The sequence below is a fragment of the Rhinatrema bivittatum genome, chromosome 2 (genome assembly GCF_901001135.1).
Source record: "Rhinatrema bivittatum chromosome 2, aRhiBiv1.1, whole genome shotgun sequence".
Lineage (NCBI taxonomy): Eukaryota > Metazoa > Chordata > Amphibia > Gymnophiona > Rhinatrematidae > Rhinatrema > Rhinatrema bivittatum.
Genome location: NC_042616.1, coordinates 598,779,499 through 598,797,779, shown reverse-complemented (window position 1 = coordinate 598,797,779; position 18,281 = coordinate 598,779,499). Strand labels below are relative to the sequence as shown.

General features: G+C 44.6%; 1 protein-coding gene across 2 annotated transcripts in view; it reads right to left on the bottom strand.

Moving 5' to 3' along the window:
* CABLES1 (Cdk5 and Abl enzyme substrate 1) overlaps positions 1 to 18,281 on the bottom strand; it is a 190,726-nt gene that overhangs the window by 55,260 nt on the left and 117,185 nt on the right. For both annotated transcript variants that reach the window (XM_029591126.1, XM_029591125.1), the window contains exon 4: positions 2,734 to 2,811. In XM_029591126.1, coding sequence (XP_029446986.1) covers positions 2,734 to 2,811 — 78 coding nt within the window. The remainder of the gene's footprint in view (positions 1 to 2,733; positions 2,812 to 18,281) is intronic.

Here is an 18,281-nt window from a genome sequence, read left to right as displayed (position 1 = left end):
GAGGCCACCGGACATGTGGCCATTATTCTCTATGCAAAAAGGCAATTATAGATTCACAGTAGAGCGATGGGGACATTGGGAAAATTTATGAGGCTAAGGACTGCAAACTGTCAGACATCAGGCATTGTGTATATGATCATATGTCCATGTCTAAAGTATATAGGTAGCACTAAATAAGTAAGTGCCTGATTGAACACCAGAGTTGTGTTCAGACGAAAAAACTGCAAGTTCCAATTGTGCAACACTGTCCAGCACTCGCATCAGTTTAAGGATTTAAAGTGGAGAGTCACTGAATTATAGAGAGCAAGACTGCATTTTGTTGCGTCGGAGGTGGACCCTTGAGCCGAGGTGGGGTTGAGCAGGTTGAGCCTTTGGGTGCCGGGGCCGGAAGGACTTAGGTGGGCCTCTGTATATAGTTGCAGGAGAAGTTGGTTCAGCCCAGAGACAGCAGGCGAGAGATGGTGCTGTCCTACTCTGGATTGGATAATCCTCGGGCGCCAATGGGACAAAGGCAGACAGAGGCGCTCGAGCAAAGGTAGGCCGAAGCCTGATGAATCCATGTCCAGGGAGTAGGCAGAAGAGGCGTGCAATGGTAGGCTTGAGTCAGGGCTGGCGGCGATCCAAAGGCAATTGCAAGCAAGACTGAGGTCTGATCACGGAGATAGTCAATAGTGTAGTCGTCTAGCAAAGCTGAGGTCTGATCACGGAGATAGTCAATAGCGTAATCGGACGAAGCAAAGGTCATGGTCTGGAGATAGGCTGTAGCGAAGTCTGGCGAAGCAAAAGTCTGAGTCTGGAGATAGGCTGTAGCGTAGTCAGGTGAACCAGAGTCAAATTCCGTGTAATCAATCCGAAGCATAAGCAGGGCAGGAACAAGGAAACAGGAACCAGGAACAACGAGGAACAGGAACACAGGGAAGAGACAAATTTCTTAGTAGCAACGAGTACTCGACCAGAGAGAAGACCTGTTGCGAAGGCTGACGTCATCATCCGGGCCACGGCTAGGTTCCCGCCACAGTCCCTTCTTAAGGATCAGCGATGCACGCATGCAGCCTAGGGAGGGGCGCAGCGCGGGTAGTAGCATCTCTCCGTGGGCCACGCAGAGAGGCCCGTCGAGCAGTGGCAGCAGGACATGGAACGCCGGGGACTGTGGCAGAGCCGGAGGCACAGGGAGAGGCCTGAGGGCGGAGCTGGTGGCCCACCACCGCCAGCGAGGAAGAACCAGAGGCTGGAGTGCTTGTGGAAAGGTGAGGGGGCCATGCCGCGGGTCTGCCGCGGACGGCACGCGTAACACATTTTTCACTTTAATAATGTACATCCCAAGGGAGCCAAACAACTAAATAGATTGGCAATCATTGATTTGATTGACACATGGTTCATTTAAAAAGGAGGGGAATGGAAGAGACTATTGATGACATAATTTCCTGTGACACACCATGATAGAACACTGGAGAAAAGTGAAGTGAAAGCATTCATTTTCCCGAGGTGATTAATAGGAATAATATACTTCATTGCAATAATACACTTTTTATTCACAGATAATATTTGGTGACTGTACCCTGAATTACCATTTAAAAAAAAGAGAGATAAGTTTGGTTAAAGAATATTCAGTGACTAATGATAAAGAATTCAAATGAACTGTGCTAATTTTATCTGAATCAAAAATTGTTTAAAAAAACACATTCTAATGGTTGTCATTAAGACCGATGATTAAGCGTAAGAAGGAGAACAGAGTACACGAAAGCTTATCTCGATGATGCCTGCTATGACAGTCACACAATATAATTCATATTGTATATTTTAATATTATACACACAAAGGGAGAATTTCAACCCATAGGTTGCAGTGCTCATTTTTACCAGGATTTGGCAATATATTTTTAGAGCAAACATGTATTGACTGCAATTTCTAGTTAATAGCTGGTTACTGGAGCTTATAATGTGCTCTGGACATGACACACAGGCTTTGATGCACTGAAGTCAAGAAACATGTCTGCAACAGTTATTGAGGTAAAAAGGCCAATTTCAGGAGTAACAAACAAAACTCTTAACACTTGCAAAAAAACTGGTAGTAATGGGATCAGTATAGAACCCTGAATTTTCTAGCCTGATTGGAAGCAAAGATTCTGCAGGATCACAGAGTTTTACTCATGCACAGATCAGGTATGTATCAGTCTATCATATAATTATTAGAGCCTGTTTCTATGAGGCGGCCAAGTGGCATCTAGCTCAGGGGTTCTCCAACTTTTGACAGCAACCCCCCCCCCCTTTTTCCCCTTCCACTCAGTTTACTCCTCCCCAAATCTTAATCTCTGTCTGCAGGACCAAACAGACTGCTTCCCTCTGTCCCTCCATTCATCTCACCTTTTCTCCTGCCTTCATTTCCCTGGCCCTTAACCTTTGTCCCATCCCAGCCTCCATATTCTCATTTCCCTCCCTTTGCTGCCACTGTAAATAAATAACATCAATATTCAAAGACTATTTTACTAACTCTGTAACCAAACACAGAAGACTACACCCAGAATCCATGGCCTTTCTGAATACAATAGAAACACTTTATACACTAACAATGACAGGCTTCCTTGACATCAACAATTAATCTGCAGTGCACACACTGTAATCCTCCCTTGAATGGAGCAATGCTAATGTCTGAAAAATACAGTTTTGGTCAGAGTCCTTGTGGATGGCACCTACCCTCAGACAGAACATTACGTGCATACATGTATATACGTACCCAATGTGGCTACAATCTCGATATGGTAACACCGAAAATATGCTGCAGAAGGCTCGTCTGCCACTGATGAGGACTATTCTGAAAAAAAAATTAATAATAATAATAATTTAATTTAATTTAATTTAATTAAATAAATCAACAGCATGGAAAAACATTTCCAACATGACTGATGGCAAAAAGATGGTAAAAAGCAAAATGCAATGATCACTTTACTTTGTGAGGCTCTTTTTATTTTATTTTATTTTTTTTGTTACTTTAAAAAAATTACACAGCATAAATTCACACAGTCCCCAACCAAACGGCTAAGTTCCACAAAGTGACTTCTGTAAGGAAAAGCTAAATCACTTTGTCCTTACACGGATGCCGCTGTTTTAAATGGGCCGAGAAGATGGCTGCTGGTTCTGTCAGGTTCTGTGGTAACTGCCATAAAAACTTGATTCTCCGTAGGAAAATCTGATGACAGCTCCATTTGCAACACATGGTATGGACATCGGAGGTAGCAAATTAATCTCAAACTAGATAATAATTAAGTCTACAAAATTTCAAATGAAACATTACTACTTCTGCTTATCCCTTCCATACTGCTACTTGACGTACGCAGTGCTGACAAAAATAGTATGAATAATACAGAGGGTAATTTTCAAAGGGACTTCAGTGGGTAAGACAGCGGTTTACGTGCAGAAATGTATTTATTTATTTTTACAAAACTGCCCACCCGATATGCAGGTAAATACGTGGGCATAGGTCATGGTGGTGCTTAAGTGCACCTGAACAGAGTGAAGGCATTCCTGAGGACGTACTTGGGTTTGCACTTTCACACAGGGACAGAAACTTTAAAATGGGCATGCGTGCACCCACATACTTTCACATGAGCACGAGAGGGCACAGGCGCTGGAATTCTGAATCATCCGTTCAAGTGCCCGCGTTTGATTTAAAATACACCTAATGCACCTATGTATGCTCCTAATTTTAAGTGGTTAAATGAGGAAACGTTCTTTGTGTATCTTCCCTTAGGAATTTTTCAGCTTTAAAGCGCGCAGTTAGACAGATTTCAAAATATGCTCACATGAAGGAAACAGCCAGTTTGACTCATTAGTCCACCAACTTGCCCAGCCTATCTCTAGGTCACCCAGGTTCTTCAGCCTGCACTCCCCCCAGTTTACCCAGACCCCCTCACCCAGTCATTTCATGCCTAGAATTAGTTTTCTTTGCACTTCATGAAACGCAAATGTAACAGCCTGATGCACGCTGCGGGCAGGACATGGAATTTAAAATCTGTATTTAAGCATATATATGTTGGCCCCGCCCCAGAACATCCCGACATACCCTAACCCCGCCCCCTTTCCCCACACATCAGGTTACTTGTACATTTGCATATACCGTATGTTCTGGTGTATAAGTTGCTTTGTTTTCAAATTTTCATCGGTGCATGTTATACAAAGATGCGACTTATATGCTGTTTTTTCTAAATATCGACGAATCTCTTTCTCTCCTGTGTGTGACCTCCGAACAGTGTTTCTTTACCATAAGAGCATCCATGACACCTATGACCAGAACCCTCCGCACCGCCTCTCGAACACCACCAAGCGGACTTACTTTCGGCACTCACCTAGTACACCTGACCCTCCCGCGCACCATAACTGTGATTAGCATACTCACCCTATGTAGCAGCTGTCTTTTTCTGAGTGACACAGAAGATAAAGACTTGCTGAATCTGATTAGGCAGTGATATTCTCTGAACATCTCTGAGCGGACCCGCTCAGAGATGTTCTGGCGGGTCCGCTGTGTGACCTGTTCAATAGATCCCTAGAAACGGGAGTGGTGCCGAGAGACTGGAGAAGAGCGGTGGTGGTCCCGCTTCACAAGAGTGGGAACAGGGAGGAGGCTGGCAACTACAGGCCGGTTAGCCTCACTTCGGTGGTGGGAAAAGTAATGGAGTCTCTGCTGAAAGAGAGAATAGTGAACTATCTACAGTCCGGAGAATTGATGGACCAGAGGCAACATGGATTCACCAGGGGAAGATCCTGTCAGACAAATCTGATTGACTTTTTTGACTGGGTAACCAAGGAATTGGACCAAGGAAGAGCGCTCGATGTCATATACTTGGATTTCAGCAAAGCTTTTGATACGGTTCCGCACAGGAGACTGGTGAATAAAACGAGAAGCTTGGGAGTGAGTGACAAGGTGGTGACCTGGATTGCAAATTGGTTGACGGACAGAAGACAATGTGTGACGGTAAACGGAACCTTCTCTGAAGAGAGAGCTGTTTTAAGTGGTGTACCGCAAGGATCGGTGTTGGGACCGGTCCTGTTCAATATCTTTGTGAGCGACATTGCGGACGGGATAGAAGGTAAGGTTTGTCTTTTTGCGGATGACACTAAGATCTGCAACAGAGTGGACACGCCGGAAGGAGTGGAGAGAATGAGACGGGATCTAAGGAAACTGGAAGAGTGGTCGAAGATATGGCAGCTGAGATTCAATGCCATGAAGTGCAAAGTCATGCATATGGGGAGCGGAAATCCAAATGAACTGTATTCGATGGGGGGGGAAAGGCTGACGTGCACGGAGCAGGAGAGGGACCTTGGGGTGATAGTGTCTAATGATATGAAGTCTGCGAAACAATGCGACAAGGCGATAGCAAAAGCCAGAAGAATGCTGGGCTGCATAGAGAGAGGAATATCGAGTAAGAAAAGGGAAGTGATTATTCCCTTGTACAGGTCCTTGGTGAGGCCTCACCTGGAGTACTGTGTTCAGTTCTGGAGACCGTATCTACAAAAAGACAAAGACAAGATGGAAGCGGTACAGAGAAGGGCGACCAGGAAGGTGGAGGATCTTCATCGCATGACGTACGAGGAGAGATTGAAGAATCTAAATATGTACACCCTGGAGGAAAGGAGGAGCAGAGGTGATATGATACAGACTTTCAGATACTTGAAAGGTTTTAATGATCCAAAGGCAACGACAAACCTTTACCATAAGAAAAAAATCAGCAGAACCAGGGGTCACGATTTGAAGCTCCAGGGAGGAAGATTCAGAACCAATGTCAGGAAGTATTTCTTCACGGAGAGGGTGGTGGATGCCTGGAATGCCCTTCCGGAGGAAGTGGTGAAGACCAGAACTGTGAAGGACTTCAAAGGGGCGTGGGATAAACACTGTGGATCCATAAAGTCAAGAGGCCGCCAATGAAGAGTGGGTGACTCGCCAGAATGATGGCTACTGCCTGGAGACAATACCCTTATTCAATAAACATACACATGGTTACTGTGACTCCAACATCACTCTAAGCTTCAACAGCAAGAGGAAATGTGGAAAAAAGGATTTGCACTCACAAAGACGGGAGTAGCTGGCTTGTTATGGCGGTTACTACCCCAAACCAAATATCCAAATTACTACCTCCATCTTCCTCTATTCCTGATGCCTTTCAACTAGCTTGATCACTCCATTCTTATACTTCACTTCAATGCATATCCAGCATAGTTCTCTGCTTCAACAGCAGGGGAAAAGAAAAACTGTTACTTCACACATCCAGCAGAGCTCTCTGCTTAAACGGCAGGGGAGAAGAAAAAAGGATTCACACTCACAAAGCGGGGAGTAGCTGGCTTGTTACGGCGGTTACTACCCCAAACCAAATGTGCCTGATACTTCACTTTCAATGCATATCCAGCATAGCTCTCTGCTTCAACGGCAGGGGAGAAGAAAAAAACTGATACCTCACGCATATCCAGCATAGCTCCCTGCTTCAACGGCAGGGGAGAAGATAAACAACCAATAAGGGCTGTATAACATAATCTGGGTAAAAACAAATAAGCATGGGTGTAGCTTGCTTATTGCGGCGGTTACTACCCCTACTACCTCTAACTACTCAAGCTAGATATTTCACTTGGATGCAGCTCCATCACCGCTCTCTACATTAATGGTGGGGGTGGAAGGGAATTAGAACCAAGAGCTAAGAGAAACAGATAAGTATGAGAGAAGAAATGAGGGAAGCTTGCTGGGCAGACTGGATGGGCCATTTGGTCTTCTTCTGCCGTCATTTCTATGTTTCTATGTTTCTATATATCCAGGCATAGCCTAAGACATAGCATAAACGTATCATTCTCTGTACGAACAGGTGCAACTTATGTACAAACCTTTTTGTAAAAATGGCTATATATATATATATATATATATATTTATATATATACACAGGGGTGTGATATACACTGGTGCGACTTATACCCTGGAAAATATGGTACGTGTGTAATTGAGCCTTTATAAAATAAGAATTGTCACGCTCGGCCCAGAAATTCATGTACATGGGCCTTTTAAGACGAGCAACACATACAATTCACTTTTTCAAAATCCAAAAGTGTGCATGTAAATTTTCATGGAAAATTTGTAAATGAATTCTCTGTCAACAAGCAGGGTTGAATTAGCCATGACACTTGGGTGATGATATCTGATGGCCCTCAACAGCCCCTTCGTTCTAAAGCTCACAGAGCTTTTGCTCTATTGAGCATGTGTAGGAGTTTCCACGTGGGCACTGCCTTATTAACCCATCAGTGGGTTTTCGTCCAAGCTTCTGCATGGGCATGTCCTCTGTATCTCTGTTTTTCTTTTTGTGAATATCCCTTGTATTCTCAAATTTTCTAACTTCTTTGATTACTTTGTTGCCTTGCTGCTTCAGGAACAACCCAAATGTGCTATAAAAAAAACCAAAAAACAATTCTTCACAGAAAATGTTTGGCACTAAGAAGCCCACTATCAGTGGCTTCAAAGACCGTATGTTGTAAGAAGACGTCCATTACTGATGGCCACGAGATTTGTTACCAGTGCCTAGAACCTGACTATGATTAGTCCAATTGCTATCACTGAGGCCGGATGTCTCCACACTCTCAAAATTCAAGAGTCTGGAAAATGAAGGAACGATGTAAGTCTCTGAGGAGACACAGAAGTTCTTCTTCCCAGAGCAGAGCATCTTCCAGCTCTGCTGGGAATCGAGTTCAGCAGGAGTATCTTGAGCAAACCTCCCCTCTCCTTGGAGCAGGCCTAGGGTCCTTTCATTTCATCGGGGTTGAGGAAGCAGAGAAAGCACCATGCTCAGATGTCAGCAAGATTGCAGGGCTCAGTGCCAAGTGAAAATTTAAAGCATCATTCCTCTGAGTTGAGAGCACCATCTGGGCCAAAGAAGCATCAAGCCTCGTCACAGTTGGTGCATTGACGCATGAAGCACTAGCACTGTCGACTCATCATTCACCGGTGCATCACACCCTGGTGCTGTTGATACATTGAGTCACAGAACAGCTGACGCATTGAGCCTCAACATAGACAATGCTTCTTCTCTTGAAACCTCGAGCCTTGGTGCTGCCAACACAGCTATTTGTAAAATCACCAGCTGGGGACTTGGATGGTTGAATGAAACCCCTTGCAAGGGTCTCCTGGATGCCTTCATTTCTGGCAGAGATAGTGGGTAGACTCTTCCTCATGGTGGAGTGGTACCAAGTATAAGAATGATGGCGCAAAGGATCGATGCTCCGGTAAGGTCTCTGTTCTCTTATTAGAGAAGACATCCTTAAAATCAGCGTACTGTGGTGGTAGTCGCAAGGAGGTTGTGGCTAGAGGGACAGGAGATAGAGGCTGGTATGGCAGCAAAGACCCCATTTTGCTAATTGTAGGGTTCCCCAATCGAAACTGGGAGAATGAAGCTGCAACCAGTATAATCCGAGCACAATTGGGTGTACAGCCTTCTAGAGGACAAACAAGGTTATCTCCTCCACATGTAGGACACAGGTGAGGAGGAGTAGTGGCACAGTCGTCAAAGTTATCCGACCCAGGAGAGGTTCGCTGTACATGAAAGATATGAACAATGGAGTGTTTCTGGGAACCGTGGGTAGTCTCAGGGGATCCACCAGTGCCTTCATCAATACCAGCCCTCGTTCTCCGCAGGTTGAGCCCTTGGGTGCCGGGGCCAGCTGGACATAGGTGCAGGTCTCCAATGATGAAGAATCCCACAATGGCAGCAGACGATAGCAGAGTCAAGACGTACCAAGGATCAGGGCAGGCGGTGATTAAGCAAAGTCCAGGAAGGGAGCAAATGGTCAAGCCAGGCAGCAATCAAGGCGATGTCCAAAGACGTACCGGGGTCAAAGCTAGAGAAGCAATCCAGGAGGAAGGCAGAACGAAGAGCCTGTCTTCAAGGTTAATAACCGCAAGGAAAGGCTGCAAACGGCTGAAATATAGGACCTGCTAACAAAATCCAGCACCAAGTTAAGACTCCACAAAGGAACCGGCAACTGCATGGGAGGCCCAAGGTGTTTCACTCTCTTCAAGAAACGAGCCACATCAGGATGGGATGATAAGGAGATACCATTCACCAAGCCTCTGAAACATTCAAGAGCCGCAACCTGAACCTTCAAGGAATTAAGGGCCAATCCTTTAGTCAACCCATTCTGCAAAACATCCAGAATAAACGGGATATTAACTGAACGAGGAAGAACACCGGCACTCCTCACATCAGGCCTCAAACAGTCTCCAAACCCGCACGTATGCTAGAGAAGTGGAGAACTTCAGAGCGCAGAGTAAGGTAGCAATCACTGCAGGAGAATATCCACACTTCAACAGATGAGCCTTCTCAAGGGCCAAACCGTAAGACACAACAGAGTCAGATCCCCATGAAGAACCGGCCCCTGCTGCAACAGATCCACGTGCAGCAGAAGAAGAAGGGGATTCTTTACCAGGAGCTTCTGCAGATCTGCATACTAATGATGCCTGGGCCAATCCAGAGCCACCAGGAGTACTAGCCCCCTGTGCAATTCTGTGAATAAGCCTGCCCACTAAGACCCTCAGAGGAAAGGCATAAGGCAACTCATCTTCCGGTCAGACCTGTAGGAGAGCATTGACGCCCAGAGACCACAGATCTCTCCTGCAACTGCAGAAGTGAGGAACCTTCACATTGCGAGAAGTCACCAGCAGGTCTAGAGATGAAAGGCCCCAGCAATCCACTATCAGCTGAAAAGCCTTGGTAGACAACTCCATTCGCTGGGGTACAGACTCTCCCTGCTGAGAAAGTCTGCTCTAACGCTGTCCTTTCCAGCGATGTGGAAGGCCAAGATCATTTGTAGATGTCTTTCCACCCATTTCATAATTTGGTCACTGGCTGGCACTTGGTACCTCCCTGGCGATTGATATAGGCCACTGTCGCTGCGTTGTCCAACATCACGCGGACTGCTTGGCCCTGTAGTCTGTGGCTGAACTGCAAGCAAGCCACCCGGGCTTCCCGGCAATTGATGTGCCAACGGGTTTCTTTGGCCGTCCAACATCCGTGGGCTGTCAGTTCCTGCCAGTGAGCTCCACAACGCTGGAGACTCGCATCTGTCATGAGACCCAACCAGTTCATGGAGGACAAGGACACTCCCCTCCTGCAACCACCACTGGAGGCGACAACAGAATTCCATCGGCAAGTGGAGACGAACTGAATAGTCCTAAGACTGCGGGTTCCAACAAGACAGTAGTGAGCGCTGAAGAGGACACATATGAGCCCTTGCCCACAGCACCTCTTTCAGGGTAGCCGCCATCAAACCGAGCACCTGCAGATAGCTCCATACCGTCGTGCATATAGCATTCACCAACTGACACACCTGGGACATTAACTTTTAGATCCGTGTGTCCATCAGAAAAAAACCTTGCCCAGCCTCGGTTCGAAGTGAACTCCCAGATACTCCAACGACTGAGAAGGCTGGAGACTTCTCTTGGCCAGGTTCACCACCCAGCCAAGCTCCTGCAGCAAGGAAATCACCTTGTCGGTCACCAGGATACTCTCTTCCAAAAACGAGGCCCAAATCAGCCAGTCGTCCATGTACGGGTGCACCAGGATCCCATCTTTTCTCAATGCCACCACTGCGGCCACCATAACCTTGGAAAACTTTCTGGGGGCGGTGGCTAGACTAAAGGGCAGCTCCTGGAACTGATAATGGCGACCCACCCCAAAGAAGCACAGAAAACATTGGTCCTCCAAACAGATGGGAATATGAAGATAGGTCTCAGACAGAACCAGGGAGGTCAGAAATTCTCCCGCCTACACACCCATTATCACAGAGCGCAAGGTTTCCATGCGAAAATTAGTCACCTGCAGATGACGGTTGATGCTCTTGAGGTCCAGGATGGGATGAAAGGAATCTTCATTCTTGGGCACAACAAAATAGATGGAATAGCGCCCTGTATTTTCCTGAGAAGTAGGTAGGGAAATCACAGCCCTCAGATGGAAGAGCCGTAGAAGCATAGACTCTATCGCCTGCTGTTTCTGTGGGGAGTGGAAAGGAGACACCATGAACACTTCCCAAGGAATGCTGCGAAATTCCAGTGCATAGCCTTGCCGTATCACTTCCAGGACCCAATGATCCAATGTGATCTCGACCCACCTTTGATAAAAGAGAGAAAGGTGTCCCCATAGCTCCTCCTCCCGAAGGTGTGTCAGCAAACCTTCACTGGGAAGCTCGGGAATGAAAGGACTGAGACCTACCAAAAGACCGAGTCCTCTGAAAGGCCGGACTCCTGTACGGACAAAAACGCTTGGAGCCTCTCAGACGACCCCTCATAGAAAAGGGGCACTGCAATTGCTTCTTATCCTCCGGTAACCAGGAACTGGAGATTCAACCCACTTACTGGCCAGCTTTTCCAACTCGCTCCCAAACAAGAGTGAGCCTTTAAAGGGAATTTTAGTGAGTAGCTTTGAAGGCTGCGTCATTTGATCAATTCCGCAATCATAGCTGATGTCTTCCGCCACCACCGAAGCCACTCCTCTGGCTGTGATACGGACCAAATTACAACCTGCATCTGCCAAAAAAGCGGCCATGAGTTCCATAACTGCTCTGGAATTCTCCCCCAAATCATCCACATCCTGAGAAAAAAGTAGGCAAGAACGTGCCACAAGACTGCAACAGGAAGAAATTTGCAAGATCATTGCTACTGTGTCAAAGGCCTGTATAAGGATAGATTCAATCCACCTATCATGCACATCCTTCAAGGCTGCTCCTCCCTCCACATGGATAGTCGGCCGCTTAGAGACGGCGCAGAGAAGCACATCCACTTTAGGAAAACGCAAACGCTCTCTCACTGCTAGATCCAGAGAGTATAGACCTATCAGTGCCTGACCCCCTTTGAAACTTGCCTCTGGGGTGTCCCATTCAAGATCAATCAATTCTTGAATGGTGTCCGTAACAGGAAAAAAGCAAGAGGTTTTATGCAAGGAAACCAAAATGGGATTCTTCCTCTGCTCTGACATAGAATCTTCCCCAGGCACTCCCAGCATCTTCAAGGTCTGGGAAATCAGGGCCAGAAGTTCATCTCTATGAAAGAACTGTAACATGGTTCGATACAGCTCAAAACCAGGAGGAATTTCCCCATCTTCCAAGAAGTCAGGATCTGCCTCATCATCTGTGCCATCCAGGTCCCCACCAAGGATAACCTTGGCAAAGCGAGGCATGCCACGGCACTTAACCGTAGGATTGGAAGAGGGAGGGGTCACCGGTTGAGGGTCCAACCTGACCAGAGTAGACAAAATGGAAGATTGCGCCTGAACATAGGCTTGTAAACCCAGAAAAAACTCCACCCAAGAAAAAGCAAATGGTTCCAGACCAAGCCCAGAAGGTACTGGATCAGGCTCAACTGAACTGCCATCTCCTGCGGAGGAGCTAGTCAAGGGAGTACCAAGATCTGGCACACTTCCAAGCAAAGCCATAACTAGGCATCATCAGAATGGGAGGATCCAGGCTTAGCAAAATCCAAGGCACACAACTCTTCCTGAGCATCTGAATAGCGCTGACACATGTTTGAAGACAGGTCAAGCTGAGAAGCCTTAATATGACAGGCAACACAAAGAGAAAGGTGCTTAGGTATCTTCTTTACTGGCGCCATGAGTGCATCCAAACAGCTTGCGCTCAAAAATGTTGCACACACAAAATCAAGGCGCCTGTACCACTAGTGTGACCAGCTGGAGCATATCACCATGCCCAAAAAAGTTGTGTGCGCAAAAGTTGCGCTTAGTGCGGCATACCGACGTCCTGTAGAGGGCAGTAAGGCACGCGCACAGGAGCGCGCATAAACACCGCCGCAGCCTACCATGCAGTGCGCTGAGTAAAGCCTTCCAAAGGGCCTAACCCACTAGGGCCACATAACCTGCCAGGCTGCCCAGTTCCCCTAACCCCATCAGGAGCAGGAACGATGTTAGAATGGTACGCCAAACATGGAGACCAAAGGAGGGCCTAAAAAACCCCTCTCCATCTCTGTAAGTAATTCTCTTTTTTTTGTTAAACTTACCGGAGCTCAGCGCTTACTAGCTGAGTACAGAAATGGTCTCCGGCTGCGAGAGAAGAGGCCATGTGCCATCACCGCTGCACTCGGCTTCCTACATCCACTGCCTTTCAGCTGCACAAACAGCAAAGTCCACGCCAAGGCACACCTCTGAGGGACCACGGAAATCACCCCAGGAATTTCTCAGCCGGGGGAGGGACCTTTAGGTATCACCACAGGAGAGCGGGGCTTTCATTTCTCAATTCAAAATTATCCTTCCAAAATTCACAGCAACCCCCATAGGGAGATGCACGTCCACCATCTGCTGGAGATGGAGAATACTGGCAGGCTGGGGTTACTGCAGGAGTAAATATATTGTGACGTCAGCTTGCTCCGTCTCCATTTGCTGGCAGGGGAGCATAACCCACTGGGCCTGAGTCCATCTGTCTCATGCTTGGAAAATAGCCATTTCTAAGAGATTTAAAGGGTTTGGGGTAACTGGGGGGCCTGGAGGCTATTAAATCAGGGGGGTGTGGAGGAACTAGTTCTACACTGGGCGAACTGGTGGATGAACTGGTGAAACTGGTCACAGCATGAATGCGCACCAGTTATAAAATTCCCCCACATACGCGGCTCAGACACGGATGTGAGCGTCCAGTCGCAAAATAGGGCACACACATATGCGCGTCTCTGCTATTGTATAACATATGTGCGGATGTTACAAAACAGCTGCATCCCTGGGAGCGCACAATGCACGTATCAATGTGCACCCGCGTGCCCCTTTGAAAGTTACTGTCCCCATATTTTTAGGGTCTTGGTCAGAGCTCAATGAAAGTATTTATATGACACTTCGGTATCTTATAACACAAAAAGGCATTGCACTTAACTGATAATGCGTTATTGAGGAGTCCACCTCCCACCGAGATTTGGTTAGAAATTACACATCGTACCTTTTTTACATATCAGGCTCCCCTACTATGTCTCGCACTGCCTTTAGATATCCATCAAGAATCTAATCGAAGCAATTTTTATTTATTCATTCAATTTATAAACTGCGTTTACAAACATAGCTTAATGTAATGTCCAACCAGTCATAGAATACAATTTAAAAGTAAAATTTAACAAACTCAAAAATACAAAATACAACTGCTTATCTTCATAATACACAAACAAATACATCACTAACTAAAAGATTTTTTTTAAAAAGCCAAGCTTTCTGCAGAAGGTACAAAGGTCAGAAATTGACTCAAGTTGAAAGCGAAGTGAGTTTCACAATTAGGGCACTGCCATTCTCATCGTTTCTCTCCAGTTTTACCTCATATGAATCAGGGACACACAGCAAATCAATCTGGGAAGATGGCAGGGCTCTGGTTGGAACATACTGTGCTATTCTGTGGGCTGTACCATGCCATATTTTAAAACAAACAACTGTCATTTTAAATGGTACTCTACTATAAACAAGCAACCAGTGCAGTTTTTATAATGCTAATGTAACTGTACTCCTTCTATTAACCTGACTGCCTTATTTTCTACTAGCTGCAAACAATCAATTTCTTTTTTAGGTAAGCCCAGTAAAGTCATGTTACGACAGTCCAATACTGATAATACTCAATCTTGGACTATTGTCCTCAAATCTTCAGGAGAAAAAAAAATGTGTGAAGACTATGAACAGTTTGTAAATGAAAATAACCAACTTTTACAATTGAACAGAGGTGGGCAACTCCAGTCCTCGAGTGCCACAAACAGATCTGTTTACACACAGTGAAGGAAGTGAATGCAAATATATCCCATGCATATAGATATTCTAAAAAGCAGACCTGGTTTGTGCCACTTGAGGACCAGTGTTGGTTCAAGTAATATGGCCAGATTCTGGACATTCTTACTAAACAATAATGTCTGAACATTCCAACTAGGGGAAAAATCTGGATGCAAATCAGTAGGACTGAACCATGACACTTCTGATTTAGAAGGATTAAGTTTAAAATAATTTGCCTTACAACAGCTTGACATTTCAGAAAGAACTTTGTTTATATGCACCTGCTCATGTAATCCATTAGATTTAATGGGAAATGAAAGTTGTACATCATCGGCAAATATGAAAAACTGTAAATCCTAATATCTTCAATAATTTACAAAGAGAATACGGAAATATAGTAAACAAGTATGGGGCAATTATAGACCCTTGAGAACCCCCAGATGAAAAAGTCCAAGAATTTTATAAAAATTCACCCAGGACTAGAATTTGAAATCTTCCAGTAAGGTAGGATACAAACCATGATAAAACATTTCTATCTATCCCTGTAGATCTTATTAAATAAGTGATTAACAAATGATGATCAATAATATCGAAGGCAGAGGAAAAATCCAAGAAAAGTAGGATCATCTAATATCTGAAATACATCACCTATTTAATAAAGCAATCATCACAGTTTCTGTACTATAATATTCTCTAAACCTAGATTGAACATCAAATCTGAATTAGTAGAAATTAACTCTAACAATTGTGCAGAGGCTGTTTTTTTAAAGAATTTTACTCAAAAAGAACATATGGATAACTGGATGATATTTGTGCAGTACCAGAGAGTTGAGATTTTTTTTTTTTTTTTAACAAAAATCATACAATAGTTTTCTTAAATGATCAGTAACATGACATGAATCCTGTGGCATTTCTCACTTCCTGCAACCTCTCCAAGAAAGGGCCATCTGACCCTTTCAAAAATCCAGTTGGATAAAAATTAAGGAACAGCTGTGATGGATGTAATTGACCTAAGATCAATTTCAAAGAAGTGGAATCGACAAGGCTGAGACTGGAAGATTGGGCATCCAAATGGCAGATGAAATTTAATGTGGATAAGTGCAAGGTGATGCATATAGGGAAAAATAACCCATGCCATAGTTACACAATGTTAGGTTCCATATTAGGAGCTACCACCTAAGAAAGCGATCTAGGTGTCATAGTGGATAACACATTGAAATCACCGGTTCAGTGTGCTACGGCAGTAAAAATCACAAACAGAATGTTAGGAATTATTAGAAAAGGAAAATGTCATAATGCCTCCATGGTGAGACCGCACCTTGAATACTGTGTACAATCCTGGTCGCCGAATCTCAAACAAGATATAGTTGCGATGGAGAAGGTACAGAGAAGGGTGACCAAAATGATAAAGGGAATGGAACAGCTCCCCTATGAGGAAAGACTAAAGAAGTTAGGACTTTTCAGCTTGGAGAACAGACGGCTGAGGGGGGATATGATAGAGGTGTTTAAAATCATGAGAGGTCTAGAACGGGTTAATGTGAATCAGTTATCTACTCTTTCGGATAATAGAAAGACTAGGGGGCATTCCATGAAGTTAGCATGTGGTACATTTAAAACTAATCGGAGAAAGTTCTTTTTCACTCAACGCACAATTAAACTCTGGAGTTTGTTGCCAGAGGATGTGGTTAGTGCAGTTAGTGTAGCTGTGTTTAAAAAAGGATTGGACAAGTTCTTGGAGGAGAAGTCCATAACCTGCTATTAATTAAGTTGACTTAGAAAATAGCCACTGCTATTACTAGCAACAGTAGCTTGGAATAGACTAAGTTTTTGGATACTTGCCAGGTCTTATGGCCTGGATTGGCCACTGTTGGAAAGAGGATGCTGGGCTTGATGGACCCTTGGTCTGATCCAGTATGGTATGTTCTTATTACTATGGCAAAACCCTCTCAAAGAAAACTTGAATTCCCCTCACCGTGGTGGTTTGCAACAACATAAAGCCTAATGAGGCAAATTCAACTCCTTCCTGATGATTTTCTGCTGAAAGTGACATGCAAAATCGTTGCACAAAAGCTAAATAAGGAATTAACTTAATACAAGGCCTAGAATGTGAGACCATCTGTTTAAAAAGTAAAAATAACTCTAGATCTATTTAAAGACTAGCTAAGTTTTCCATAAATACATGCTCTTTTAGCCATCTTGATTGCCTGTGAATAGTCCATAAGATAAACTTTGAACATTAATCTAGCTCATTTCAGTTTTTTTTCTTTCCAATCTGCTTAATTTTCTTTTCAATAACGTATGATCCTCCGAATACCAAGAAGAATGCCAAAGTTTGGCTATTTAGACCAAGTGTTTGATAGCTCTTAATTAGTGCGAGTCTTCTAATATCATTTTAAGAGTTTTTATAACATTGTATTTCTGTCACTCTGGCATTATTTGAGATTTTAAGTTTTTAGATTATGAATTTATGATATTTATATTTTAGACATTCTATTGTTGGGCTATATTTTTCTTATTCTATTTCTGTAATGATGGATTTTATATTTTATCTGTTTGAAAGTGATTTGATTATTTCAGATAGATGGTATATCAGGCAAAGTAATAAAACTAAACTAAATAAATCACCAGACTCCAAGTTATATCACTCAGAACTAGGCAGAAAGTTGTGTTACCCATAGTCCCCCTTGATCTGGGATATTTTTATAGGATGCACATCAATGGCTCCCTACATTTTGGCAGCTAAAGCCTTAGCAACCAGGAATGTTTCAAGCCCTATTAGTCCTAGACAGTGTGATGGTGGTGTCGGCAGCTAAAATGTAAAAACAAAAAACATGAGGGCATTCTGCCTCTTGTGCCCCTCCAGTCTCTGCCTATCCTCCCATTGTTCTTCCCCATCCATTTTCAACTCTTACCATTCACTTCTCACTGTCTCTCTTCTATGCCTTTCTTTTCCATCCATCACCTGTTCAGGTCTCGCTCACTTCTCCAACTTGTCCCAGTCCTCTTTCCATCTCCCCCTCCATGCTTCTCTCTTCTGCCATCTCTCTGTTTCATGTTCCTCCCTCCCCATCTTTCTCTCCCCCAGGGTTGTCAAGTCCAAAGCAGGGGGGAGGGGAAACCTCCAATCATCCCGGTCCCATCCCTAGACTTCTCCTCTACAACCCTCCTACCCAGATACATAGAAACCGAGAATATGACAGAGAAGGACAATAAGGCACTGTGAACGTTGAGTAGTGTTATAGAGATATTAAATTGTAGTAGTAGCATCTAGTTTGCCCAATCGATTTCCTGGGTCATACCACAGACTCCAGTTGACCTTTGCCTTTCCTCACGTTTTGCAGCTATGGATTTCCCAGGCTTTCTTGAATTATGTTACAGTTTTTGCGTCCATCTTGTCTTGGAGGCAAGTGTTCCATGTGTCCACCGCTCTGCCAATCTGACTTTTCTAGAAATCATGTTCAAAAATACCTCATGCACAGGTAGTCACTTTACATTACAGACTGATTTGGAGTCACGTGACACACTG